The sequence below is a fragment of the Plecotus auritus genome, assembly GCF_963455305.1.
Source record: "Plecotus auritus genome assembly, chromosome: 3".
Taxonomy (NCBI): domain Eukaryota; kingdom Metazoa; phylum Chordata; class Mammalia; order Chiroptera; family Vespertilionidae; genus Plecotus; species Plecotus auritus.
The window spans coordinates 170,132,398-170,159,020 of record NC_137772.1 but is presented as its reverse complement, the minus strand read 5'-3'; the positions used below and the strand labels follow the sequence as shown (position 1 = coordinate 170,159,020).

The 26,623-nt window shown below is 46.8% G+C and overlaps 2 protein-coding genes across 8 annotated transcripts in view; both read right to left on the bottom strand.

Annotated features, from left to right (window-relative positions):
- CS (citrate synthase) overlaps nucleotides 1-17,950 on the bottom strand; it is a 38,526-nt gene extending 20,576 nt beyond the window's left edge. Inside the window, exons 1-2 of one of the 2 annotated variants that reach the window (XM_080659788.1) lie at nucleotides 15,478-15,663; nucleotides 14,129-14,320 (exon numbers count right to left, since the gene is read on the bottom strand). Coding sequence is in view for 1 of the 2 variants with exons in the window: in XM_080659787.1 (XP_080515913.1) it covers nucleotides 15,807-15,848 (42 nt within the window). In the remaining variant the exon portion in view is untranslated. Of the gene's footprint in view, nucleotides 1-14,128; nucleotides 14,321-15,477; nucleotides 15,664-15,806 lie in introns of those variants that run through there. The other variant, XM_080659787.1, reaches the window with a different exon arrangement.
- Nucleotides 17,951-21,331: 3,381 nt separating this feature from the next.
- CNPY2 (canopy FGF signaling regulator 2) lies at nucleotides 21,332-26,047 on the bottom strand. Of its 6 annotated transcripts, none has more exons than XR_013960110.1 (7): nucleotides 25,716-26,011; nucleotides 25,027-25,139; nucleotides 24,761-24,876; nucleotides 23,707-23,910; nucleotides 23,452-23,548; nucleotides 22,829-22,929; nucleotides 21,332-22,371 (listed from the first exon to the last, which is right to left on the bottom strand). XR_013960110.1 is itself a non-coding variant. In XM_080659790.1 (6 exons), exons 2-6 carry the CDS (start codon nucleotides 25,112-25,114, stop codon nucleotides 22,886-22,888), a joined length of 549 nt encoding a protein of 182 aa, XP_080515916.1. In that variant the 5' UTR covers nucleotides 25,115-25,139; nucleotides 25,716-26,047; the 3' UTR covers nucleotides 22,418-22,885. The 6 variants fall into 6 exon arrangements, 4 of the variants coding, with proteins under 4 accessions (XP_080515916.1, XP_080515918.1, XP_080515919.1 ...); XR_013960111.1 differs by lacking the exon at nucleotides 25,716-26,011 and adding an exon at nucleotides 25,419-25,615; XM_080659790.1 differs by lacking the exon at nucleotides 21,332-22,371 and having other exon boundaries at nucleotides 22,418-22,929; nucleotides 25,716-26,047.
- Between the last annotated feature and the right edge of the window lie 576 nt (nucleotides 26,048-26,623).

The following is a 26,623-nucleotide window of genomic DNA, read 5'->3' as shown; positions in this document are numbered from 1 at the left end:
GTGATAAAATGAATGTGAAAGCACTTTGCAAACTAAAAGGATCACACACATACAAACTAAACCTGATGCAAGTCCACACTTTCCCCCCCTTTTGTCAAAAGATCAGAAGCACCTTTTCTAGTGACTATTGCCTTACTGTCTAGTTGCACTGAAAATCATTTGAACCAGCGACACTGTATAAATTCCAAAAAGCTACATGCCTCGGATGAGAGTTCAGTAGGGCCTGAGGCTTTTTTTAGATTTTAGTGTCCCTTCTTCTGTTGTGGCAGTACCAAGGATTGAAAAGGGAAGTGACCCTTCAGAAAAGGTTATTTTTAAAAGAATTAATCCGCCTTAGCTGGTTTGCTCGGTGGATAGAGTGTCGGCCCTTGGACTGAAGGATCCCAGGTTTGATTCCAGTCAAGGGCACATACCTTGGTTGCAGGTTCCCCAGCCCTGGTCTGGGTGCATGCAGGAGACAACCAATTGATATGTCTCTCACATCAATGTTTCTCTGTCTCTCACTCTCCTTTCCATTCTCTCTAAAAATCAATGGAAAAATATCCTTGGGTAAGGATTAACAAAATAAAATAAAAATAAAAAAATCAATCCAAGGTGAAGGCCTGGGAAGATGGTGGGAACGGAGTGCAGGGGACCAATGGGAGGGGGGAAGGGGGACATCTATAATACTTTCAACAATAAAGGTTTTATACACACACACATATATATACATATACACATATATACATATACATATACATACATATATATATATATATATATATATACACACACACACACACACACACACACACACACACACTAGTGGCCCGGTGCACAAAATTCGTGCACATTAAAAGGGGATTAATTAGAGGAAATAATTTAATATTGCTATTTGCCCTTTCTCTATAATAGAAGTGTCAGAGATGAAAGAAAATTAGTAAAATGTATATGAAAACCTTCCTCCTGTCAGAGTCTGGGGCACACCATGGGACCCGGAGTCAAGTCCCCGCCCACCCACAATCGCCTCAAAATCGCATGAGATCCAGACCCGGTCGCCCACCCCCCCATTGGGCTAGATCCAGACCCGGCCATTCCCACCCTTGTCAAGCCCTGCCAGGCAGGGGACATAGCCTCAGGTCCCCTGGCCCGGCGCCAGGACAGGGGCGTGGCCTGAGGTCCCCCAGCCCAGACCAGGGTGGGGGGTATGCCTTGAGGTCCCCTGTCAAGCCCTGCCAGGTGTGGGACATGGCCTGAGATCCCCTGTCAAGCCCCGCTGAGTGGGGGGCATGGCCTGAGGTACCCCATCAAGCCCCACCAGGCAGGAGGGCACAGCCTCAGGTCCTCTGGTCCGGTGCTGGGGTGGGGGGTGCGGCCTGAGGTCCCCCGGCCTGGTGCCGGGGTGGGGGGGCGCAGCCTGAAGTCCCCTGTCAAGCCCCACCTGGTGGGGAGTGCGGCCTGAGGTCCCTTGGCCTGGTGCTGGGGCGGGAGGAGCAGCCTGAGGTCCCCTAGTCCAGCACCAGGATGGGAAGCACACCTTGAGGTCCCCCATCAAGCCCCACCGGGCGGGGGGCTTGGCCTTAGGTCCCCTGGCCTGGTGCCAAGGTGGGAGGCCCAGCCTGAGATCCCCTGTCAAGCCCCACAGGGGTGGGGGAGGGCATAGCCTCAGGTCCCTGCTAATTGCTCGTCAAGGCTCCTTATGGGAACTTGGCCTCAGCTGTGGGTGTAGCCATCTTTGTGATGGAGTGATGGTTAATTAGCATATTCCCTCTTTATTAGATAGGATATAAACATATATATAAAACATATATATATATATATACATATATATACACACACATATATATATATACACACATATATATATATACACACATATATCAATCCAAAGCTAAATTTGGAGAGCATAGGCAAACTAATTATCCCTAAAGCAAAGGTGGAACACCTCAACTTGTTAACCAGAGAGTCCATCATAACTCCTTTCACTAACTTCTTAAAGAGTCTGCTCTAGTTCACCGAGGACCATTTGGGCAAGAAGTAAACAGCACAAAGAGCCCTTTAGCCTCTTCACCCTACGAGGGACACATGGGAGCTGGACCCAACACTAAAGAGATAACTTTTCCTATTCTTATTAGTCACCAAAAGGTGGACATGAAAAAACATGTGAATAAGTTCAAACTATTGTTCTATGGAGCTAATAGCCATGTTCAAGCTATTCCAAGCTCAATGGTCCCACAGATCCCCTATTATAGAGGCCCCATCTCCCAGCAACTCTATCAGCCCTGCAGCAGACCTTTTAATTCTGGGTCATTAGTTGCTGCAGTGGTTGGTTGAGTTTTTAAACAAGCTACAGGGGGAGGGGCAGGTGGGTGGGACGACGGGGACGACATATCATCTGAGAGAAGAAGTTAAAATACCTCCATAATGGACAATTTTTCCACTTCTAAACCAACTTTAAATTTCTATAATGGCTGGCTGCTTCATTGGCAAGAGGATTATAAAAAGAATAGTCTCAAGTTAAACCTTAGGAGGAAAAATATATATGAGCTCAACATGTAGAATGGGGGCCCACATCTTAAGATGAAAATGGAAATACTCTCAAGTTGGAGGTCTTTCTTCTACCAATAAAAACATAAACAAAAACAGTCCTGTCCTCCCCACCTTGTGAGAGAGAACTGCTAGAATCAATGACTGGCCCTCTGCTTTTAATTCATTTAAGATTAAGACAAGATAACACAAAAATAAAAAAGGAAATCAGAAAGCAAAGGGTGGAAGGTCACTTAACAAGGCTCTAAGAATGCAGCAACATTAAGGGAATCAGAGGGGTCATGATTGCTGCTTAGTCATTTCTCAGATCCGTTTATATGAAAGCTACTTTAAGCAAATGATTAGGTAAGAGGAAGGAACTTGGAACTAAACTATCACCTCACTTCCACCAATAGTAAAGTCTTACTTTCCTTTGTAGAGAGCATCATTGTCATTTAACGAGGAGCCTCAGGAGTAACTTAAAGAACTGATTTCAACTGTCCCTAATCTCCATCAGCAACACTTCTTAGCCAGATCTCCAATTTGCAAAACAATGCTAATTTGAGGAGAGCATGGTTAAAGCTGGTCTCTTCTCATTCTACACTTCTCTGCCACTTCTTGGCTGTGTAACCCTAGCCAAGTCATTTAACCTTTCTGTACCTCGGTGTCCTTAGATGTAAAATAAAATGGGAACAATAACTGTACCTACCTCAAGGATTGTTCTGAGGATTAAGTCAATACAGGGTGGGCCCTAACCGGTTTGGCTCAGTGGATAGAGCGTCGGCCTGCGGACTCAAAGGTCCCAGGTTCAATTCTGGCCGGGGGCATGTGCCTTGGTTGCGGGCACATCCCCAGTGGGGGGTGTGCAGGAGGCAGCTGATCGATGTTTCTCTCTCATTGATGTTTCTAACTCTCTATCCCTGTCTCTCTTCCTCTCTGTAAAAAAAATCAATAAAATATATTAAAAAAAAATACAGGGTGGGACAAAAGCAGGTTTACAGTTATTTGTATGGAAAATACAAGCTACACTAATAAAAGAGAAAGATGCAAATTGACCATACCTTTGCAACACCCACCAGACAATCAGGAGTATGCAAATTAACCAAACAAAGATGGCGGGTTAATTTGCATATGCAGGCACTGCCCCAGCTGCTCCAGGCCTCTGGGCAGCGTGGGAAGGCGGAAAGGTGGCTCCAGGCCAGAGCAAAGGCAGAAAGGTGGCTCTGGGCCAGAGTGAAAGCGGTGCTGGCAGTCAGGGGGAAGGAAAGCCCATTCTTGCATTGGGCTTCTAGTAATTAATAATTATAATACAAGAGTAAACAGTTTTGTGTACTCACAACTGTAAAACCTTTGCCCTACCCTGGTTTTACAAAGCACTTAAAACCATGTCTGGCACATAGCAAGTGCTTTGTATTTGTTATACAATCTATATATATAAAAGCCTAGCAACTGGACTGACCATAATGACTGGTGGCTATGACATGCACTGTGGCAACCAACCAGCCTGATCCGGGACCCAATCGGCCCCCAACACCCTGATCAGGGGCGGGGCTGACCGGCCAACTGCTTGCAGCCCCTCCCCCTGGGTGCCCCCCCTCGCCCGATTGGAGGCGGGGCTGGCTGGCCAACTGCCTGTGCACAAATTCGTGCACCAGGCCTCTAGCCCTATATAATAAAAGGGTAATATGCAAATCAACCAAATGGCAGAACGACTCGTCGCTATGACGTGCACTGACTACCAGGGGGGCGGACGCTCAATGCAGGAGCTTCCCCCTGGTGGTCAGTGTGCTCCTAGAGGGGGAGCACAGCTCAGCCAGAAGCCAGCTCATGGCTAGTGAGCGCAGCAGCAGTGGCGGGAACCTCTCCCACCTCCACGGCACTTGGACATCCCCTGAGGGCTCCTGGACAGTGAGAGGGCGCAGGCCAGGCTGAGGGACCCCCGCCCCCCGAGTGCATGAATTTCATGCACTGGGCCACTAATCTATACTAATAAAAGGGTAATATGCTAATAAGACTGGGTCGACTGGACATCTTCCGGATGTCCAACTTCCTTCCGGACAAAGCCATGGTGGCAGGGGCCGAGGCAGAGGGGCAGTTGGGGGTGACCAGGCTGGCAGGGGGGCAGTTAGGGGGCGACCAGGACAGCAGGAGACCTGTTAGGGAGCAATCAGGCCAGCAAGCAGAGGCAATTAGGGGCGATCAGGCAGGCAGGCGAGCAGTTAGGAGCCAATGGTCCTGGATTAGAGAGGGTGCAGGCCAGGCTGAGGGACTCCCTCCCCGTGCACGAATTTCGTGCACCAAACCTCTAGTAAATATATAAAATGAAATAGTATGGCCACTTTCTCACACCCTTCAGTATAAGGTTTAGTCATATTTTTAGCTAACCCTGCAACTTAAGATAAATAAGAGACACCCAAAGCCAAATAACTATTTCCCTTTCCTTTTCCATATTTAGGGTAACACTCAAGCTACTTAGCTCTAAGTCTAATACAGGTGTAAAGGTGCCTTGCTATTTAAAATATGACTGCCTAGCAAATGGCATTAGTATTACTTGGAAATTCTTAGAAACGCAGAATCCTGGGCCTCACCTCAGACCTATGGAATCCACGTCTGCCCTTTAACAAGCTCATTAGGTGATTCACATGAACAATAAAGACTGAGACACACCCATGGTCCAAAGTGTTAAACAAGGGAGCAGAAGGATTGAATGTAAAGAGCCCGGGATCTGGAATTATCAAGGATCAAGTCCTAAATCCAGATCCTGCCACTATCCTGCTGTGTTACCTTGGCTATATGACCTAACTTCTGTGGGGGAGGAAGAAACTTTCTTCTAGCTTCCCAGGTTCTTTTGGCTTGTCTAATAATTAAATCTACAGGAGACAGATTAACAAGAAAAAACTAAATGTAATGCATACATACACATGGGAACCTAACATACATGAGTCAGAGACCCCACATACATAGGAGGTTCAAAGGCAAAAAGGGAAAATGAGGTATATTTGACATTTTGGGCTAAGGATCACCTTAGGGATTCAGAGGGGAGAAGGATGATAAGAAATGTTTGTCATGGACGTAAAGGTCTTGGGTTCAGTTCCTGGCCAAGGGCATGTACCTGGGTTACAGGTTCAATCCACAGACCCAGATCGGGGCACATGTAGGAGGCAACCAACTGATGTGTCACTCCCACATTGATGTTTCTCTCTCTCTCTCTCTCTCTCCCCCGCCCCTACTCTTCTTCCACCTCCCTTTCACTCTCTCTAAAAATCAACATTAGAAATATCCTTTGTGAGGATTAACAACAAAAAGTATGTTCAGTAATTAGATAGGTTATAAAAAGTCATTTCTTGTGATAACTTTCATTATGGGCAAGGCTCCTAATTAAAATTATTTAAGGGAGCCCTAACCGGTTTGGCTCAGTGGATAGAGCGTCAGCCTGCAGACTGAAAGGTCCCAGGTTCGATTCTGGTCAAGGGCATGTACCTTGGTTGCGGGCACATCCCCAGTAGGAGGTGTGCAGGAGGCAGCTGATAGATGTTTCTAACTCTCTCTCCCTCTCCTTTCCTCTCTGTAAAAAATCAATAACATATATTTAAAAAAATTATTTAAGGGAGAAGTAAATTTCTTGTGAGCCTGCAGAGTCTTGATGGTCTTCAGTTCAAAATAATTTACATGCCAAAGTGTCACATTTTGGTGAGGCGTATTCTGAACCTCTACACTTTTATTTATTTATTTATTTATTTAAAATATATTTTATTGATTTTTTACAGAGAGGAAGGGAGAGGGATAGAGAGTTAGAAACATTGATGAGAGAGAAACATCGATCAGCTGCATCCTGCATCCTCCCCACTGGGGATGGGCCCGCAACCAAGGTACATGCCCTTGACCAGAATCCAACCTGGGACCCTTGAGTCCGCAGGCCGACGCTCTATCCACTGAGCCAAATCAGTTAGGGCTGAACCTCTACACTTTTAAATCTAGTTTTTGCATCTCTAAATTTGTAATAATAAAGCCAATTTCAGGGTAGACAAGTAGACTATCCTATCTAATAAAAGGGTAATATGCAAATTGACCAGCACTCCAACACACAAGCTGGCTTCCCCCATGTGGTCATAAGATGGCCACCACAAGATGGCCAGCAGGGGAGGGCAGTTGGGAGGGATCAGGCCTGCAGGGGAGGGCAGTTGGGGGGAGACCAGACCAGCAGGGGAGGGCAATTGGGGGGGACCAGGCCTGCAGGGGAGGGCAGTTGGGGGCAACCAGGCCAGCAGGGGAGAGCAGTTAGGGGCAACTAGGTCAGCAGGGGAGGGCAGTTAGGGGTGACCAGGCTGGCAGGGGAGGGCAGTTAGGGACAACCAGGCCTGCAGGGGAGGGCAGTTGGGGGCGACCAGGTCAGCAGGGGAGAGCAGTTAGGGGTGACCAGGTTGGCAAGAGAGGGCAGTTAGGGGTGACCGGGCCGGCAGGGGAGAGCAGTTGGGGGCGACCAGGCCAGCAGGGGAGAGCAGTTAGGGGTGACCAGGCTGGCAGGGGAGGGCAGTTGGGGGGAACCAGGCCTGCAGGGGAGGGCAGTTGGGGGGGACCAGGCCTGCAGGGGAGGGCAGTTGGGGGCAACCAGGCCTCAGGGGAGGGCAGTTGGGGGTGACCAGGCTGGCAGGGGAGGGCAGTTGGGGGGGACGAAGCCTGCAGTGGAAGACAGTTGGGGAGGACCCAGGCCTGCAGGGGAGGGCAGTTGGGGGGAACCAGGCTGGCAGGGGAGGGCAGTTGGGGGGGACCAGGCCTGCAGGGGAGGGCTGTTGGGGGCAACCAGGCCTCAGGGGAGGGCAGTTGGGGGGGGGGACCAGGCTGGCAGGGGAGGGCAGTTGGGGGGGACCAGGCCTGCAGGGGAGGGCAGTTGGGGGCAGCCAGGCCTGCAGGGGAGGGCAGTTGGGGGCAGCCAGGCCTGCAGGGGAGGGCAGTTAGGGGCGACCAGGACTGCAGGGGAGGACAGTTAGGGGTGACCAGGCCGGCAGTGGAGGGCAGTTAGAGGTGACCAGGCCGGCAGGGGAGGGCAGTTAGGGGAAATTGGGCTGGCAGGGGAGCAGTTAGGCGTTGATCAGGCTGGCAGGAGAGTGGTTAGGGGGTGATCAGGCTGGCAGGCAGAAGTGGTTAGGGGCAATCAGGCAGGCAGGCGAGTGGTTGGGAGCCAGCAGTCCTGGATTGTGAGAGGGATATCCGACTGCCTGGTGGGATCGGGCCTAAACGGGCAGTCAGACATCCTCGAGGGGTCCCAGATTGGAGAGGGTGCAGGCTGGGCTGAGGGACACCCCCCTCCCGTGCATGAGTTTCATGCACCAGGCCTCTAGTCCTATATAATAAAAGCCCAATATGCTAAGTATCCGGTCGTCTGGTCAGCCGTTCAACCAATCAAAGCATAATATGCTAATGATATGCTAAGGCCGCTCAACTGCTTGCTATGATGTGCACTGACCACCAGGGGGCAGATGCTCCAACTGGTAGGTTAGCTTGCTGCTGGGGTCTGGCTGATCAGGAATGAGCGAAACAGGCCAGACATGTCCTGGAGCCCTCCCGTGGTTCCTCTCTGGCTGGCCAAACTCCCATGTACGTCCCTGGCCCTGATTGTGCACCAATGGGGTCCCCCGGCCTGGCTTGCACCCTCTCACAATCCGGGACCCCTCGGGGGATGTTGGAGAGCTGGTTTCAGCCGATCCTGCTCAACGCAGGAGTTCCCCTCTGATGGTCAGCGCACTCCCACAGGGGGAGCGCTGCTAAGCCAGAAGCCGGACTCACGGCTGGTGAGCACAGCAGTGGTGGTGGGAGCCTCTCCCACCTCCACAGCAGCGCTAAGGATGTCCAATTGCGGGGAGCAGGCCTAAGCTGGCAGTCTGACATTCCCCGAGGGTTCCCAGACTGTGAGGGTGTAGGCCAGGCCAAGGGACCCCCAACCGAGTGCACGAATTTCATGCACCGGGCCTCTAGTCTCTCTATATAAAACCCTAATATGCAAATAGACCAAACGGCGGAACACTGGTTGCTCTGATGTACACTGACCAGCAGGGGGCGCACGCAGAACATGGCGGGCGTCGGCAGAGCACAGAACATGGCCAGTGTTGACCGCGGCGGGATGGCAGAGCAGGTGAGCAGGGATGGCAGAGCAGGTGACCAAGGCGGGGCACCGGTCACTGTCATCGGGGCGAGCCTCTGGTAGTTACTGAAAATTTTTTGTTCCCGCACACCACGGTCCCGCCCGGCACTTGTACCTGCTGCCATCCCCAATCACCCCTGCTGCTGGTGCCAGCGCCGTCAGTGCATGGGAGCAGTAGCAGCAGGAGTGGGGCTGCCCACAGACAGAGGACCAGGGGCTACGGCAGGAGGGATCAGGCAGGGGCATGGAGGATGGGCTGAGGCCCAACCCTGTGCCCACCGTAGCCTCGCAGCCCACAGTTCCTTTCAAGGTGCACAAATTTGTACAGTGGGCCCCTAGTCTATATATATAAAAGCCTAAGTGACTGGAACAACCGGTTGCTATGACGCACACTGACAACCAGGGGCAGACGCTCAATGCAGGAGCTGCCCCTTGGTGGTCAGTGTACTCCCACAACCAACCTCCCTTGGTCCCTCCCCCAGCACCTGGGCTGGGACGGGGAACCGGGGGTTGGTGGTGGTGGATGCAGCCCCTTTCCCAGGGGGACTGAGAGCCGGTTCCCTCCTTGGGGCCGGTGGCCAACCTTCCATGCCCTGTTCCTCCCCCTGGCCGGCAGGCCCCACTTGGCCCACCTGCCCGTTGCGGTGGCAAGGGAAGGAGGAGGGGGGAGGCAGGAACCATGCAGTGGCGGGGTGCTGATAATGTGCACCCTGGCCTGGCAACCGTCGCCTCCTCTCCAGCCCGGCCCTGAATGGCCTGGACCCGATTGGCCCTGTTCGCGGACCAGGCCTAGGGACCCCATCCACGCACGAATTTTGTGCACCAGGCCTCTAGTATAAAATAATTTGCATCTAGAACAGTGCTTTCTGCATAACTGAGTTCAATAAGTATTTGTTTCTTAGAACTATGTTGGCCTATTACCTACTACCTCAAGTGTCACAACTCTTCCCTGGAGTTGGATCCCAGGAAACAAGCAGTTTATACCTATGGAAGGGGTAAATGGATAATTTCCTTTAGCTGGGAACAGAAAGGTCCTCCTTAAAAAGGGGAGGAGTCAGAGAGAGGAAACAAATTTAACTAACAGTAATCTCCACCAGCAGAGCAAATGATTCTAGAATGCTGGAGGAGTGTCACACCCAAGGCTACACACCTCATTTAATCTACCTCCTCGCTGCCAAAGAAAGCTCCTGAATAGCTTTGTACAGTACATTCAGGCTATACTCACTGATGGGACAGGCAGATTACAAACCTCTGAGTCATCCCTGATTTTCACCTCCCAGCTCCTCCCCCAATTTTGGAGGTGTGGCGACTGGGCTTTTGGTTTCTGATTGCATGCCATGTGTAGAGTCACCCCACTGGAACAGCAGCTGTCAGGTTAATCAAGGAGTCACGTCACTCAATAGGTCAGCTCCTTCATGGGAAGATGGAGAGAGCTCCTTCCAAAGATAAGGACCTGACTCACAATGTCCAACAGCCAGGATTCTCTACAGGATGGAGGCATCACAATCACGAAGAGGCTTTTTCAAACCTGCTGCCATCTTGCAAGAACTCTGCTAGTGAGTTTGCCATTATTGATAGAAGTGGGCTGTAGCTCAAAAGCTGTAGCTAGGATGAACAAATATAATGAAAAGACCCTCTATCTTAAAGGGCCAAGGGAGGAAAAGTACTAATAGTATATGTAGAAAATTGTGCCAAAGACTTGCTGGTAATACTTCGGGTATTTCTGGAATAGGATATTGGCCAAATCACTTATCAAAAATCAATTAAGCCCTGGCCAGTTTGGCTCAGTTGGCTGGAGAATCATCCTGTGCACTGAGGGTCACAGGTTCGATTCCCAGTCAGGGCACATACCCAGCTTGCAGGTTCAAACCCCAGTTAGGGCGCATGCAAGAGGCAACCTCTCTCTCTCCGCCCCCCTTCCTCTGGCTCTAAAATAATAAATTAATAAATAAATCCTTTAAAAAATCAACTAAAACTACTCACTTCTCCCCCAAATCCTGGCAACTGTAGAATCCTATTTGGATAAGCACCTACTCAATAATATGGTTATTTCCCTCTTACTTATCTTGACCTATTATTATTATTATTATTAGTCCACACCTAGGATCCTTACTCTACAAGGGAAAAGCAAAATTTTCTTTGATCCTCCATTCCAGACACATCAGAACTTGTCCTGACACATATCCAGGAACTCCAACATTAAAAGCTTGAGAAAGATGCTCTGAATTTAATAGAGCCCTGTCCTTCATCAACAAAAGATCAGAGCTCGTCAAGCTAGCAGAACTAAGTTGATGAAGCAAACATAATGCATTAATAACTGCTAGGAAAAATCTTGTGCTACAAAGGCTTCCAATGCAGAATGAACAACCTGCATTAAGGAAAAAAGAACACACATAGGACAAAGGCTCCTCTCTCCCCAGAACCAGGTCAGAGAGAACTAAGCCATTTAACATCTGTGTTTCACAATGGTGATATTAGAAGTCTTCCTGCACTTAATAGGCCACTTAACAGCCTAAGCAGAGTAATCAGATTTCATACTTTGACTCCCTTCATACTCACAATTCCTTTGTTCACCCTACCTGTCATTTTGTAACAAATGCTTCCCTAAAAGTTTGCTGACCATTTGGCAAGGAAGACAGCAAAAAACACCAACAGCTTCAGAAAAAAATAGAGTTCTAATTCTACTTTCAGTAGAAATCCTTACTGTTCTTTAACAAATATTTGCTGAACCCCTACTTATTATATGTAACACTAAGTGTATATTAGTGAATAAAGTATATAGGATCTGCCACCTACTCCTCTCAGAAACTAGAAACTGTTCCTTTACTTCTACTAGAAGTTCTTACAAGTTTTAGCTTCTAATGCTTTGCTAGAGGGATTTACAAGAAACTTTCCCTAAGGTATTTGGGGGCGGGGAGGGGGGGGGGGGAAGAAAGACCTAGGAAGACAAACCTAGCACTAATAGCCCAAAATGGTTAGTCATTTTTGAAGTCAATTTTTAAAATAATAATTAATTTTAAAAAAATCCAAATATTCACCAAGTTTCATTATATACATTCAATAAAGTTGCAAAAAAAAGAGCCCTAGCCGGTTTGGCTCAGTGGATAGAGTGTCAGCCTGTGGACCAAAGGGTCCCGGGTTTGATTCTGGTCAAGGGCACATAACTTGGTTGCAGGCTCCTTCCTCCCCAGCCCAGGTCCTGGTCAGGGCTCATGCAGGAGGCAACCAATTAGTGTATTTCTCTCTGTCTTTCCCTCTCTCTTCTACTCTCCCTAAAAATCAATGGAAAAATATCCTCAGGTGAGGATTAACCAAAAAAAGTTGCAAAAAATGTCTGCATGTGGCCCAAGAGAAAAGGACTACTGAGCACCCTCAGTCAACTAAGGTACTTGAAAAAATATGAGTCTCCATAATCCAATCCATCTTTGCTGAATCAGAATCTAAAGGTAGGATTCATGTATGTGTAATGTTCTGAACAAGCATCCCAGGTGATGTCTACTGTGAACTTACAGACCTTTTAAAATAATCTCATGTTAAAAGAAATATAGGAATCTGCCCTAGCTGGTTTGGCTCAGTGGGTAAAGTGTCCACCTGCGGACTGAAGGGTACCGGGTTTGATTCCAGTTAAAGGCACATGCCTGGGTTGCGGGCTCAACCCCCAGTAGGGGGCGTGCAGGAGGCAGCCAATCAATGATTCTCTCTCATCATTGATGTTTCTCTCTCTCTCTTCCTCTCCCTTCCTTTCTGAAATCAATAAAAGTATATTTGATAAAGAAATACAGGAATCTAAGGAATTTGGGCAGTTAAGGAAGAACTGAAAAAGACAGTCCAAGTCAGATGCTAAGAAAGATCTATTGATAAAGTTGCCTCACTCCTGATTTAAATGTCACATCCTACTCTACCACATAAAGCACTGAAACAGGACAGAAGGAATTAGTGTGTGCTTGTAGAAAAATCCAACAAGTCTGGTTTCCTGCCTTTTGCCCACTTGGATTCTAAGAACTAGGAATGCCAGTCTTTCCTTCTCTGATTACCTACTTCACCTTGCTCTCCACACCCAGGCATTTACCTGCTATCAATCTAAAGTCCACTATGAAGAACAGATGCAATTATGTCACCACTAGGATATGATGAGACTTTTACTCTCCATCTTTCATCTCTGGTCCATTTAGTAAGAATCAAAGAATTGCCATTACTTTGGGTAGGCTGATAATCAAAGTGAAGGCACAGAGATTTGAGCACGTGCTTTAAAAAGTTTTGGGCTTTAAGCCCAAGTAACATTTCACAGGACAAAACTGACTCAGTTTTGTTGAACCCCATTTCAGTCTAGGATTTATATAGGAGGGATTATGCAGTGATATAGGTCTGCAATAAAGGAACTATTGGTATTAAGTGTCTTGAAAAGGTCTAGAAACAATCTAGAAACACTCTTGTATTGATTTACTCAAAGTTATACAATATCCTAGCTTGGAGGAGCAATTCTCAATGGTAAAGTAAATAACTAGGTTTGGCTAAGTCACAATGGCGTTAAGAGTCCAGAAGTGGACCTAGGAAGACAAACCTAGCACTAATAGCCCAAAATGGTTAGTCATTTTTGAAGTCAATTTTTAAAATAATAATTAATTTAAAAAAATCCAAATATTCACCAAGTTTCATTATATACATTCAATAAAGTTGCAAAAAAGAGCCCTAGCCAGTTTGGCTCAGTGGATAGAGTGTCAGCCTGTGGAGCAAAGGGTCCCAGGTTTGATTCTAGTCAAGGGCATGTACCTTGGTTGCAGGCACATCCCCAAGGGGGTGTGCAGGAGGCAGCTGATCGATGTTTCTCTCTCATCGATGTTTCTAACTCTCTATCCCTCTCCATTTCTCTCTGTAAAAAATCAATAAATTTAAAAAAAAAAAAGAGTCCAGAAGTGGCCCTGGCGGAGTAGCTCAGCTGGTTAAAGTGTCGCCTAGATACACCAAAGCTGTGTATCAATTCCCTCAGGGTGCATACAAGCAGCAAACAATGAATGCATAAATAAGTGGAATAACAAGTAGATTTTCTCCCTCTCCCTCTCCTTCCTCTCTCTCTTAAAAAAAAAAAGTCCAGAGTGTGTTGATGGCCCTACTCCAATTCCCAGCTTACATCACCTGAGAAAAGACAGTATTTACATCACAAAGCTAAGCCACCAACAGCTAATACTAAAGCCATTGCTTAGTATGAATTCATTTGGATAAGCAAGAAGTCAATATCCAGGTTCTGAGTTAGTCTACCTCTCCAACTCAGGTGTTTATTAAATTATATGATTGTGGGGAGGGTTAAACAACAGAATGACTAACATTTGTGTCTCCTAGCAAAGTTTAAAAATATCTCTTCTCAGAAAAGTGAAACTATATCTGACCTTGAGAATCAAAGTGGTATGTATGGGTCAGTTCTCCCAGGTCAGAAGACTATTTTTGCCTTCTAAAGCCTACTTTCATAGCAAAAATAAAATTGAGTACCAAATAAGCTGCAGGGTAATCTGGAAAGCTCAGGCAGGTGCTAGCAATGCTGAAAGGCTTCTTGGTATTCTGGTCTTTCTGCTTAGATATCAGGAAATTTTCAGTCCTGAGTCGTTAGGTTTTACTACTTTTAAGGGTCAAAAGCCTTCTAATGGCTTCCTATTTACACGTTTCTGGAATCCTCAAGTCCATCTGTAATAGGAAAGTAAACAAAATAAAAATGATACTACAGTTATGTAGTCCTGTCATCCCAAAAACTTTCTGAGCTTCCTCAGAGCCTTAAGAGACAAAATATTTTTAAAAGGTAAATTCTAAAGCCTTTTTCAAATTCACCACAGGGTTAGACCATCTGGTCTGGGTTAGCAGCTCTGCAACTAACTAATTATGGTGTTCCCTATCCTGCCAAAACACTATCTAGAACTTGCTTCATGTCCCAAGAGCCTTCTTTACCCTGTTCCCTGGCGGGAGAAGCAACAGTCAAAATAAGACAAGTATCTCCCAAATAATCAGCTGCCATCAGTGCAAATCCGACAGGCTTCACCTCATTTGCCAACCATGCAAGATAACACATAGCAAACTAAAACCACCCTAAGGCTTTCCTTAACTTCAGATGTTGGCAGCTTCAATCTGTCTGCAGAAGAGAAAGTATAAATTCTTTACAGGAGTCAAGGTCACTTGTGGGACTGTTCCTGCTTGGATTAGAGGGCTGGGACTCCCTCAGCATAGCAGTTTCTCTGTTTAAAGGGCCATCTTACCCGGAGACAAAAGTACTGGCAATTTGAAATTGAAAGCACCATCACCTGCAACAATACTCCTATGATCCAAAAGGCAACAAAAGTCAAGTAAAGGGCCCCCCAAAATGAGAAGGATCTTTCCTGGATAGAGTAGACTTAAGAGCAACAACAAAAAACCTGGGTGATCAGATAGTAGGATTGGCCATATGACCTTGGGAATACTATATCATACCCAGTATTTTCACTTAATGGCCTACTGTCCGGAGAAAAAGTCCTTCTGGTTCTGTCTCCAATCATATGCGATAATCATGCATGCATTACAGAGGCGCACCCGACCCAAGCCCTGCTATAGAGCGTAAATGGGAAAGTCTCAAGGACAAAGACGTCCGTTCCTCTAGCAGAAACTGGTCATTAACGGCTTTAATAATTGGGATGGAGAAATGGAAACAGGCAGTCAGGAACTGATAAGACCCTCCTTACAAAACCGAAGCCAAAATTAACTACAGCTTCAGCTCTGGCCCAGGTAGTGAGCACATCTGTTCACCCTGCCACTCCTCTTACACACCCCCGCCCCCTCCTTCAAAAGACTCCTTCCCTAACTCAGATGGAACACACCTGTTCTCTACTGGCGAGTCCTTCTTCAGGACCACGCACCACCCCCTCCCACCATAAAAAGGCAGGTGGACAGTACGGTCCGGCCTCTCCAAGCGCCCTAGCGCCCTAGACCGCATGCCGAGGGCGAGCAGCGCTCACTTCTGCTTCAGGGGCCGGAAGGCCAGCCTCGCACATGGCTCTGGGAGCTCCCAGCAAGGCTGGCGGCCAACCAAGTACAGGGCCCCTTTAAGGCGCGCCGGGGTGCGTATGGGTAGGGGAGGGAGACCCCGGGACTTGAGGGCCCGCAGTCTCCTCAGCCCCACCCTGCGCTCCCTCCTTCAGTTGCTCACCTTGGCTCCGATGAGCCGGGCGGCCGCAGTGAGTAAAGCCATTGGCGGGAGAACTCTGGGATCTGATGGGGAGGCAGGGAGGGGAGCGAGCTGCGGCAGGAACGGGAGCCTCCGCCGCTGCACCAGACGCCGCGCCGACGGGTGAACAAGGTTGAAAGGAGGCGGCCGAGGGAAAGGGTAGACGAACCGGCAGCGGCGCCCAGCCCGGGGTCCTCAGCGAGGCCCCGCCTACTGCCCGGAACCCGCTTTCGCCGCTCTCAGGGACTTGACGCGGGCTCGGCCATTGGTCGGGTGTGGAGGAGGGCGGGACCTGACTGGTTGACTGCAGCTGTAGCGGGGAGGATTGGACCGCCGGGGTAGGCTAATTCAGGGTGGATCCGGGCGGGAGTGAGAGAAGCTTGTAGGTGGCTAAGAATGTGCCTGAGAACTCAGTTAACTTTCCTCTTAGGATTTTTTCTTGCCCGTAACACATTTGGGGTTAGTTCTTGGGTGAATATTAGAGAAAAAGCCTCAAGGACGTAGACCTTTGAAGGTCCTCAGAAGCCAACCCCTTAATATATCATCACGGCAACTGATCAGTACCCACTCCTACCTCCTTGGCATGCTTTTTTGAATGTCTTTGGTCAATGACTTAATGGCCATAGAGGTGACATAATGCCAGAGTTAGCTTTCTAACAGACCGCCTACCCCCACCCCCCCACCTCCCCCACCCCCAGTAGTTGGAGAAGGAAAGCAAAGGCAGGAGCCTGAATATCTAGTGCTCTTTGTGGCTATCAGTTCTATTTAGTGCCAGAAAATCCAAGTCTTACAAATGCTCCCTTAATATGGAAGCGTCCAGCACAGGCCAGAGCCTCTGGGCCCTGGGCATTAGTCTCTCTGCTCCTCCAGTCACCTAACCCCCTACAGCCGGCTCACTCTACTTCTAGCCATAAGATGCAGACAACACCCTCGTCCAAAATCAGGCTTTAGGCACCCTCCCTTTTTTGTCATATCACTCCCATTGGGCCTCTGTACCCCGTCTCCTACTTGGCTATCTTTTATACACTTATCCTGTGCTCCCCAGAGACCATTAAGTGAAACATGGCACTAAAGCGATCTTCCACACCATTCTTGACTAACTCCTCTGGGCAGACAAGACCTCTGGACCTTTCTACCCAAAGCCTCATTGTCATTGACCCAAGGGCAGAGAGGGAAGTGACTCAAGGACCTGGGCATCTTATCTACAAACCTAAGCCCCAAGTGAACAGTCCTCCTATCTCCTCACATAGCAGTAACAAGTTTCAGAGGTCTCAGTACCATCTAAGCCAGGTTTCAATAGACCTAGTTTACGAGTTTATAAAGAACCTAGTTTATAGCTTAGATTTGGGAAAAGAGACAGAAAACTATTCTTTTTTTCTTACCAAGTTTCCTCATACCCAACTGCACACCTACCAACCAATGCTTCTCTGGACTGGGGATCTTATGTAGGTCTTAGGAAAGAACGTAATAAAGATAAGCCAAGCAGTGCCCCAGAGGAGCAGTAACCTCTGCTAACTGTCGGTGACTTCAAAGCTCCACTGATCAATATTTGATCCCAATTTAGCATCTCACAGAGGATTTCCTCTTAACCCTAGAATAGTCTGACCTTGTTTCTTCTCTCTGGTTAATTATCCACAGACTAGCCAGCAGACCAGAGGACTGAACTCCAGTGCCCCAAGAGACAGGAGGCATTTTCAGTGTGAGGCTACCAAAGGGATAAATACTGAGTAGCCATAAGGGTAACCTATTTTGGCTCTCTAGTGATTGGAGGGAGGGTGGGGAACAGTAATGATCTAAGCCCTTTGACACAGTGTCCTGGATTTTATTGTCATGAGGACTATATGGACTTGTTTTGAAGTTGTTCAGTCCTGACATTTACTGCTATAAGGCCAATGGGAAAGCCCAGGGAGCGTATGTCACAGGAGCTGGCTTACAGTCTTTTTCTGAAAGTGGATAGGAAGGACCTGGGGAGGTGGGAAGAAAGTTAAGGGAGCCCTGTCCAGGTAGCTCAGTAGGTTAGAGTGTTGTCTCAATACACCAAGGTTGAGGGTTCGATCCCCCATCAGGGCATATACAGGAAGCAACCAATGAATGCATAAATAATTGGAACAACAAATAAATGTTTCTCTCTCAAAAAAAAAAAAAAAATCCATCAATAAAAAAAATAAAATAAAATAAAAAAGGAAGTTAAGGGAAAAGGATTGGTGAGTTCTAGGGCCCAGATACAAATAAGTGCCTGAGAACTGAAGTGGGCAAGAGAGAAGGCTGAGCACTGAGGTCATCCTGACCTTGAGAGGACTTCTCTAAAATAGACAAAGGCAATAGTGCCCTCTGGTGGCCAAGAATAAGTGGTACAACACAGCCTAAACTTAAACTCTACATCAGTAAAACAAACTCCCTGTATTTAAGGGGCAATAACTAAAATTTATTGAATACTTACTATTTACAGATACATGTATTATCTCAATTAATCCTCACAACTCTAAGGGATGTAAGTAATATTAATATCTCTACAGAGGAGAAAATAAAAATTTAGATAAGTATGTTTTTCTATATTTAAAAATATTTTTTTAAAATATATTTCTTTATTGATTTCAGAGAGGAAGGGAGAGGGATAGAGCATAGAGAGATAGAAACATCAATGATGATAGAGAATCACTGATCGGCTGCCTCCTGCACGCCCCCTACTGGGGATCGAGCCCACAACCTGGGCATGTGCCCTTGGCCGGAATCGAACCTGGGACCCTTCAGTCCACAGGCCGACGCTCTATCCACTGAACCAAACCAGCTAGGGCTATATATATATATTTTTTAATATATTTTATTGATATTTTACAGAGAGGAAGGGAGAGGGATAGAGAGCTAGAAACATCAATGAGAGAGAAACATTGATCAGCTGCCTCCTGCACACCTCCCACTGGGGATGTGCCTGCAACCAAGGTACATGCCCTTGACCGGAATCGAACCCGGGACCCTTCAGTCTGCAGGCCGACACTCTATCCACTGAGCCAAACCGGTCTTGGCAGGGCTATATTTAAAAATATTTTAAAAGTGCCCGGCCACAGTGGCTCAGTGGTTGAGCATCGACCTATGAATCAGGTCCTAGTTCAGTTCCCAGTCAGGGCACATGCCCAGGTTGCAGGCTCAATCCCCAGTGCAGTTCGTGCAAGAGGTAGCAGATCAATGATTCTTTCTCATCATTGATGTTTCTATCTCTCCCACTCCCTTCCTCTCTGAAATCAATAAAAATATATTTTAAAAAATAAAAGGTAAGGAACTACTGCCCTGGCCGGTGTGGCTCAGTAGGCTGAGCATCATCCCATGCACCGAGAGATCACCGGTTCAATTCCCGGTTGGAGCACACGCATGGGTTTCGGGCTTGATCCCTGGTAGAGGTGACTGATCAATGTTTCTCTCTCTCCCTTCCTTTCTCTCTAAAATAGTAATAATAATATATTTAAAATAAGAACTATAGTCTTACTTATCTGTAAAAACCTTTATATACCCATACTTGAAAATATGCTAAATGGTGATCCACTCAGAAAACTTAAAGGTAGGGGAGACAAACATTTAGCACCTAAAATGACCCAGGGGGTAGAATGGGCTTCTTACACGGAATAATCAGTTTGGGAAAATGGCTGAAGAGACCATAGTGTTTTTTCACTATAGATTATTATAATCAGAGGGCACACATTCAAACTTGGAGGTAGTTTTTAAATAAAAGAAGTACAGATTTTCACAGCCACTGGGGACTATGCGAGTCATCACAGAGAGTGAGGATTAACAGAAAGACCACTGGCCTAGGGATAAGTTGATCACTAAGGCTGAAGTCTTGGTTCCCTGCTAACTAGCAAGCTCTACCTCTTTGAGCTTAGCTTCTTCATCTGTAAAATGGGTGTAGCACCTTTTAAAAAATATATGTATTTTTATTAACTTCAGAGAAGGGAGAGGGAGAGGGATAGAAACATCAATAAGAGAAAATCAGCCGAAACCGGTTTGGCTCAGTGGATAGAGCGTCGGCCTGCGGACTGGAGGGTCCCGGGTTCGATTCCGGTCAAGGGCATGTACCTTGGTTGCGGGCACATCCCCAGTGGGAGGTGTGCAGGAGGCAGCTGATCGATGTTTCTCTCTCATCGATGTTTCTAGCTCTCTATCCCTCTCCCTTCCTCTCTGTAAAATATCAATAAAATATGTTTAAAAAAAAAAAAAAAGAGAAAATCATTGATCGGCTGCCTCCTATACCTCCTCTCCCCCCGCGCCCCGCCCCCCGCCCCCCCCCCAATTGGGGATTGAGCCTGAAACCCAGGCATGTGCCCTGAACGGGAATCAAACCTGTGACCTCCTTGTTCCTGGGTGGATGCTTAACCACTGAGTCACACCAGCCAGGCACATCTATTTCCTAAGAGTTGTAACATTAAGTCAGAATGTGTATGTCCTTGTTATGTGAGTATTCAACATATGCAGTAGGTCCACTTATACGTGGATTTTTTTCAGTTAAATATCCAGTCGGCCCCAGGTTTCACATCCACAGATTCAACCAACCACAGATCTGCAGTTGGGAATCGTGGATGCAGAGGACCAAGTAAGTATATGCATTGTTCTATGCCTTTTTATATAAGGGATTTGAGCATCTGCATATTTTGGTGTCAGTGGGAACCAGTCCCCCAGGGACACCAAGGGACAACTCTAGCTAAGTTTCCAAAGTTGTTTGTGGATATTCAACTATGTGGAGATTGGTGCCCCTTACCCCCACATTATTCAAGGGTCAACTGTACCAGTTCCCTGCTATTCATCCCAGTTCTGTGTTTAAAGGCATCTTGTCCCTATTCTTTTTATTTCCTTTTAAAAAAATTTTTTTAAATTGATTTTGAGAGAGAGAGAGAAACATCGATTGGTTGCCTCCCGTATGTGCCCAACCAGGGAATGAACGCACTACCTAGGCATGCGCCCTCCTGACTGGGAATCAACCCGAAACTTTAGTGCATGGGACTCTCAACGGAACTACACCAACCAGGGCTTGTTCCTATTCTGAATGCTTTTTAACAGCAAAAAAAAAATCCTCTGAAACTTATTTTTAAAGAACTGGTTTTTCACATAATAAATTTTCTTAGTCACGTCCAGATATCATTTAACACTGGCTTTGGGAATGTTTGAGTTTTATCATTTTACTGATAAATTCATTTAGAAGGCATCTAAAGCTTAAAGTGTAACCAGATATGCAAGGTTGAGTATAAGCTCTATCAAATACTGGGCTAGAACAATTTGTTACAGTGAGCCTCCAGAAGGGTTTAGGTAAATTAACGGGTTCCTGTGGTAATTTATGATATGAATTAAGAGATGTACAAAGTATATCCTCCTAACATCCGAGGATCAAGTCAAAGACAATCACATCCACTCTTCCCTTTGTAGGACACATCCCAATGTACCAATGGCAAAGACCTGGGCTGGGAGAGTTCTTAACAGCTGTACCCTGACAAACTAGCAAGGTACATCTCAAGTAATTTGTTACTGGTTAACATTAAATTAATTTATTAAAACTTGTGGATAATTATTTTTGTAAATTAAAAGTTTCAAGTTCCCTATTTGACTACTCATACTTATATTTCTGATGGAAGAGTAAGAAGTGTTTAGATGCCAGGCAGGCAATGGACAGAATCCTGGGCATACTCACAGGGTTATGAAGCATGTGAACATTATTCATGTGCATTACAGAAGACAAAAGGGTTAGTAAGCTGCTCTGGGAAATTGATTTGATTGGATATAGTATTTCTTATCAATGATGAGAGAAGAAATTAACACTAGATCTTTAGTTCAGTTGTCAACTAATTTCAGAGTACTTGCTCTAAGCTACATCCTGTGTTAGATTTCATAGGGATCATGGTATAAGAAAGTTTTGTTGAATACATTCATTCTGTGTGCAAGGTAATAGAGGGAAAAAAGACTTAAAATAGAAGCTAGTTCACAGCTATATCAGATCATATTAACTTTTGGAAACAGCGTATATTAGATCCATTTTTGTCACTCAGTGCAAACCTTCAGAACCTGTGGTTTCTCTGGGTCTTATTTTCTTCATATGTAAAATGGGTAGAAGTGGACTAGATGACCTTCAAGGTCCCTTTAGATTCTCAAACACTTAATTTAAGAAGTCTTTGAAATGTTTATTCAGGTTCTTTCTCTGAGGCATTCCTGAGACAGAAATGTTCCATTTCAGACCTAAGACAGCCACATCTCAGAATCAGGTATTTTAAAACCTCCTCAAAGAAGGTATCCTTTGTTTTCATCACTATGCCCCAGTACAGAATCTCTACATACAGAAAGTGAGGACAGACTTATAATCTAGATTGACAATAGCTAGTGATGAAGATGAAAAGGGTATACTTTAGTGTTGCTGTTGGCACCAAATCTAAAAACATAGGCCATCAAATAAGGCCTTTCATTAAATAACATTCCTTACCTAATTTCTCCCTATCTGAAAAAGCCCTTACTTTTCAGCTGAGTTGATCACATCCATTTTCCCCTTCCTGAATGCTCTTGTTGATCCCTCCATCTGGAAGGGCAGGGAGGAAAGAATAATGCATGTCCATTATTTCCTTCGAGACCAAGCTGTTTTACTTCACGTTTCATCAGTATGAGCACATGTAATTTCTAGAATCCTATACCACCACACACTATGTTCTTTTGCTTATTTACAGTGTTCTCTTTTCTCCACAATTAAGCTTGAAACACATTTGAGTGGGCACGGAGTAAATGTTTATCTAGTTTGTGAGTGCAGCAGGAATCTCAGATGGCAAAAGAATGAAAGCTTCAGGCTCCTCCTACCTTCATGCGATACCATTCCCAAAGCTCTTCCTTCCCTTCCCTTTTATTTCCTGTCTGGAACCCCCTATCTTCAAACCTAATCTAAGGACCAGTTCTGGACATGAAAAGACAACACAGTTCATCCTTTTAGTTTCATATTTTTTCAGTTCATTTCAGTATAAACATAATATAAACGGCATTGCCACCTTTTCCCCTCCTGGGGGTGATCCATCAAGCTTGTCAGTCGGGGCCGCTCCAGTGGTTCACAGCTCATCATGCGGTATGTGCAGGGCATGGTCACATAAATCTGCAAGCAGCACATAACAGTTTGAAAGAAAATGCCACTCTTACATTGATATATGCCACTATTAAGAAAATACCCCCAAATCAAACTGATACACATACCAACCACCATTTTTCAGAGCATATGTTTTTTTTTGTTTTACTCCTCACCTGAGGACATGCTTTGAGGGAGGGAGGAAGGGAGAAAGCGGGGGAGGGGGAGGGAGAGAAACATTGATCAGATGTGCCCCAATCGGGAATTGAACCAGCAACCTTGGATGCTCAACCAACTGAGCAACTCTGGCAGGGCCAGAGCATATGCTTTTAAATGACAAAACATTCCCATTATCCTCTGACTTGTACCTTATGAGGAGCCACAAATTCTGAAAGCTGACAGGAAGAGAATGAATAGGAACAACCCAAGTCCCTAAGCCATGGGTAATGGAAGCCAATTCTAGAGCTAGTATCAGGGGTAGGGCGGACTGCTAGGGAATGTGCCTGATTCCACAGAGCTGTGAGGACAAAAGGTAAAGTGGGAGCAGCTTACCTGTTCGCTTACTACAAAGTTTGTCTTTAACATTGTCAGCCTCTCGGGAAAAGAATTCAATGAGTTCATCCTCATATTCCTCCACAATGGTCTCACACTGCCAACCCAAGGAAGAAACAAGTGAGAGAAGGCAGCAAGAAGAGGCCTCTTGCTTCTGACTCGAGAGGAGAACAAGGATATTAATCCTGTTTTCCACTTGGGCTCTCCAATAACTCTCCTAATTCTAAGAACCAGCTACCCCCTCCCATAGCTCACCGCAAACTTGAGGGTGCCACGGATGTCTGAATCAATTCGGATGCCCTCTAGATTCACGTCATTGGGTTCTCCATTCCGGTTCACTACACGTATGTAAATGTTGCGGTGGGTGTCAGGGTCAATCTGTTCCCCGTACTCCTTCATCCGGTCACATACTTCCTCTAGCAGCTCCGTGAGGTGGGCCTCTGAGCGAGCATAAGGCACCTAGAAATGTCCTCAGCCTTGGGTCACTCTCTTCTACCTCTGTACATTAGTAATTTACATCCTTACTTTTCCTTTCAAATCTAGCTCAACCAACCTAGTGTAAAAAGCCTGCCTTATATAAAAACAGTATGGGTTTATTTTTGTAATTCCAAAGTGTTTTCAAATACTGTATATAGTCTTATTTTACCCCATATACAAGCCCAAGATATAAAACAGGTGCCATTAGGTCCAAATTATAAAGAGACCTCTTTGATTAACCATAGTCAACTATGTGTTCTTTTCCTTTGAATTCCTTTAATTTTTATGGGTGTAAGATAATGATTTTTTTTGGTATTAAAATGAGACTAAAACCTGCCCTCAATAGGAGAACAGTAGAAAGGTAGTATAGGTTTTGAGGATAACAACTATTAAATCATTTCACAAGCATTACAACATTTACATTTCTTTATTGTTCACTAGGTACAACTTTATTATATGTGTTATGTTTTCAACTAAAATAAATTTCCTAAATATAAGAATGAGAACGTCTATTTCTTTTTTGAATGAATGTGTGAATACAATATTGCCACAGTGAAAACATGAGTCATATGGATTAAGGATACGGAGAGAGGGCTGATCAGGGTTCCCGGTCTAACATCTTCTACAGCAGAAACAAGTGTCAAGGCTTGGAACCAGGAAGCAAGTGCATAGGTATAAGTCTCCAGCCTCTTCCAAATGAGACAGCCTATCTTTTAGATACCTCTCTGGGTCAATGTTTTCGTCATTTCTATTGAACCAAGCTCCTTAATTAGTTGAGTCCTCATTCAACGTCAGAGTGAGCTACTTTATTTGGGGAAACAGTAACAGTTACCTCCACCACTGACTGGCTGCCATCGGGATTGATTCGGAAAGAGCCCATCTGAATGGTCTTCTTGGGATCCACCTGGGCAATTTCCCACTCTAGTTCATCCACCAGAGCCCTGCAAGCTGGCGCAGGGGGAGAGGAAGTGGGGGGAGGGGAAAAAGGAATCAACCTAGGATTTCCATTCATTCTCATCCAGGCTTCGGGTCTCACATCCTCCCAACAACGCTCTGCATTCCCCACCCTCCTCCTCCTACTTCTCTTTGTGTCTTTACCTCCACAGTGTAGATCCTGGGTCGTCCGAGCCCAGGCAGTTCCCAGCAGGGCCCCCAGAAGCAGGGCCAGCCATCCCCAGCCTTTCATCTTTAACGTAATGGGGTTGCTCCACCTGGGTTTGGGTTGGAATAAAGCGTAAGTATGAGGAGCCGGCTCCATTCTCCCACCCACCTCTCATCGCAAGGCCTACAAAGGCCTCAGTGTGACTGGTTCTACTTTCCAGGAAATGGCCGGGATACACAAGGGGTTCTTCGGTTTCGGCGCTAGAGGACCCGGATTCCCTCGGGCAGGGGGTTTCGGCGCGAGCTCAGGATTTGGGCTCAGCCCCAGACACTATGCCGACAGGAGGCCCTGGATGTTTGTGCTTCAGCGTCTTCTGCGTAGGGCTCACCGCGCTATGTGGCAGCTACGGAACGAAGGTTGAGGATTAAGCAAGGACGAGAGGCACAGAGTAGCTGTCGGCAAGGAGAGCTGCTGACTGAAGCGTGGAAGCAGCGAGGTGGCCAGCCCGCGTGGAGCACACTCAGTAACCAGGGCTATTTGGACTCAGCACTGAAGATCATCACTACATCCCCACCTCCAGCCTATAAACTATTTCCTCTGCGGACCAGCCCCCTTTCTAAGGACCCCGCCATTGCCTCCGCTCCAGCCCATCCCCGACCTTCAGCGCCACTCGCATCCATCCCACCTCTGCTCCCGGGGCCGCCGCCGTGAGCCAGGCGCTGAAAGCCGGTCTGTCTCTCACGTTAGGTCTCGACTCTAGCACCTGGCTGCGGGGAGCGGGGCTGTCCGGGCTTCTCCAGAGGCTCCGGCGCTTTCAGACACGGGGTGCCCGGGCGACCGCCTGAACAGCTCCCTGCACCCTCAGTGGACGCCTGAGCACGGACCCGATTCACTGCGGAGCAGCCCACGCCAGAGTCAGACCCCAAACCCGCTCATCTACTCTCGCGCGAACAGGCAGATTAGGAACAACTCCCAGGCAGCGAGGACCCCGGTGGATCGCAGGACCCAGACTTGCGTGGCGAGCAGCTTCACGTGACCACTAGGGGTCAGCCGAAGAAAAGGAGTGGCCTGAACCGAGGACAGGCCCTGGAGTGGTGTATGGAGGCGGACAGGCGCTCGTGTGTGCCAGTCTCGTGGGCTAGGACCTTCAAAAACAAAGGTGCACTGGTGCCGATAAGAAGCCATTTTACATATATTACTTTTGTAATACTTGAATCATAAATAAAAAGCTCGTTTCAATACCCTGGAAACTACATCTCCCAGGGAGCACCGCAGCACCACGCAGACCCTTTGTTAGTAGCCACAGGTTTTAAGATATCCTGGGACCTGTAGTTTGTCAGCTTCTCCACTCCCCTTCCACAGTTAACTGGTAAGTCCTACTCTACGTCTTAAAAGAAACCGACCTGAGGCAGCCACAGCATTGACCTAAGATTGTCCAGGTCAGACATTAATTATACTCCTCCAATATCCTTAACTTTGGATTCTACAGAGCTTTACCTTCAATTCTAGGTGGGAATTTAAAAGCCTTAGATTTTCCCAGTTATAATAAACACAGAGAAAGGAGAGGAAGGCCAAAGAGAATCCCACACTCGC

What these genes read in the sequence shown, in the direction of transcription:
- CNPY2 (XM_080659790.1), bottom strand. Translation starts at nt 25,114, where the DNA reads ATGAAAGGCTGGGGATGGCTGGCCCTGCTTCTGGGGGCCCTGCTGGGA. An exon ending in CCAGGATCTACACTGTGGAG is followed by an intron (nt 24,877 to 25,026) that starts GTAAAGACACAA and finishes CCCCTGCGCCAG; the next exon opens with CTTGCAGGGCTCTGGTGGAT. An exon ending in GTGGCACCCTCAAGTTTGCG is followed by an intron (nt 23,549 to 23,706) that starts GTGAGCTATGGG and finishes TTGGGTTGGCAG; the next exon opens with TGTGAGACCATTGTGGAGGA.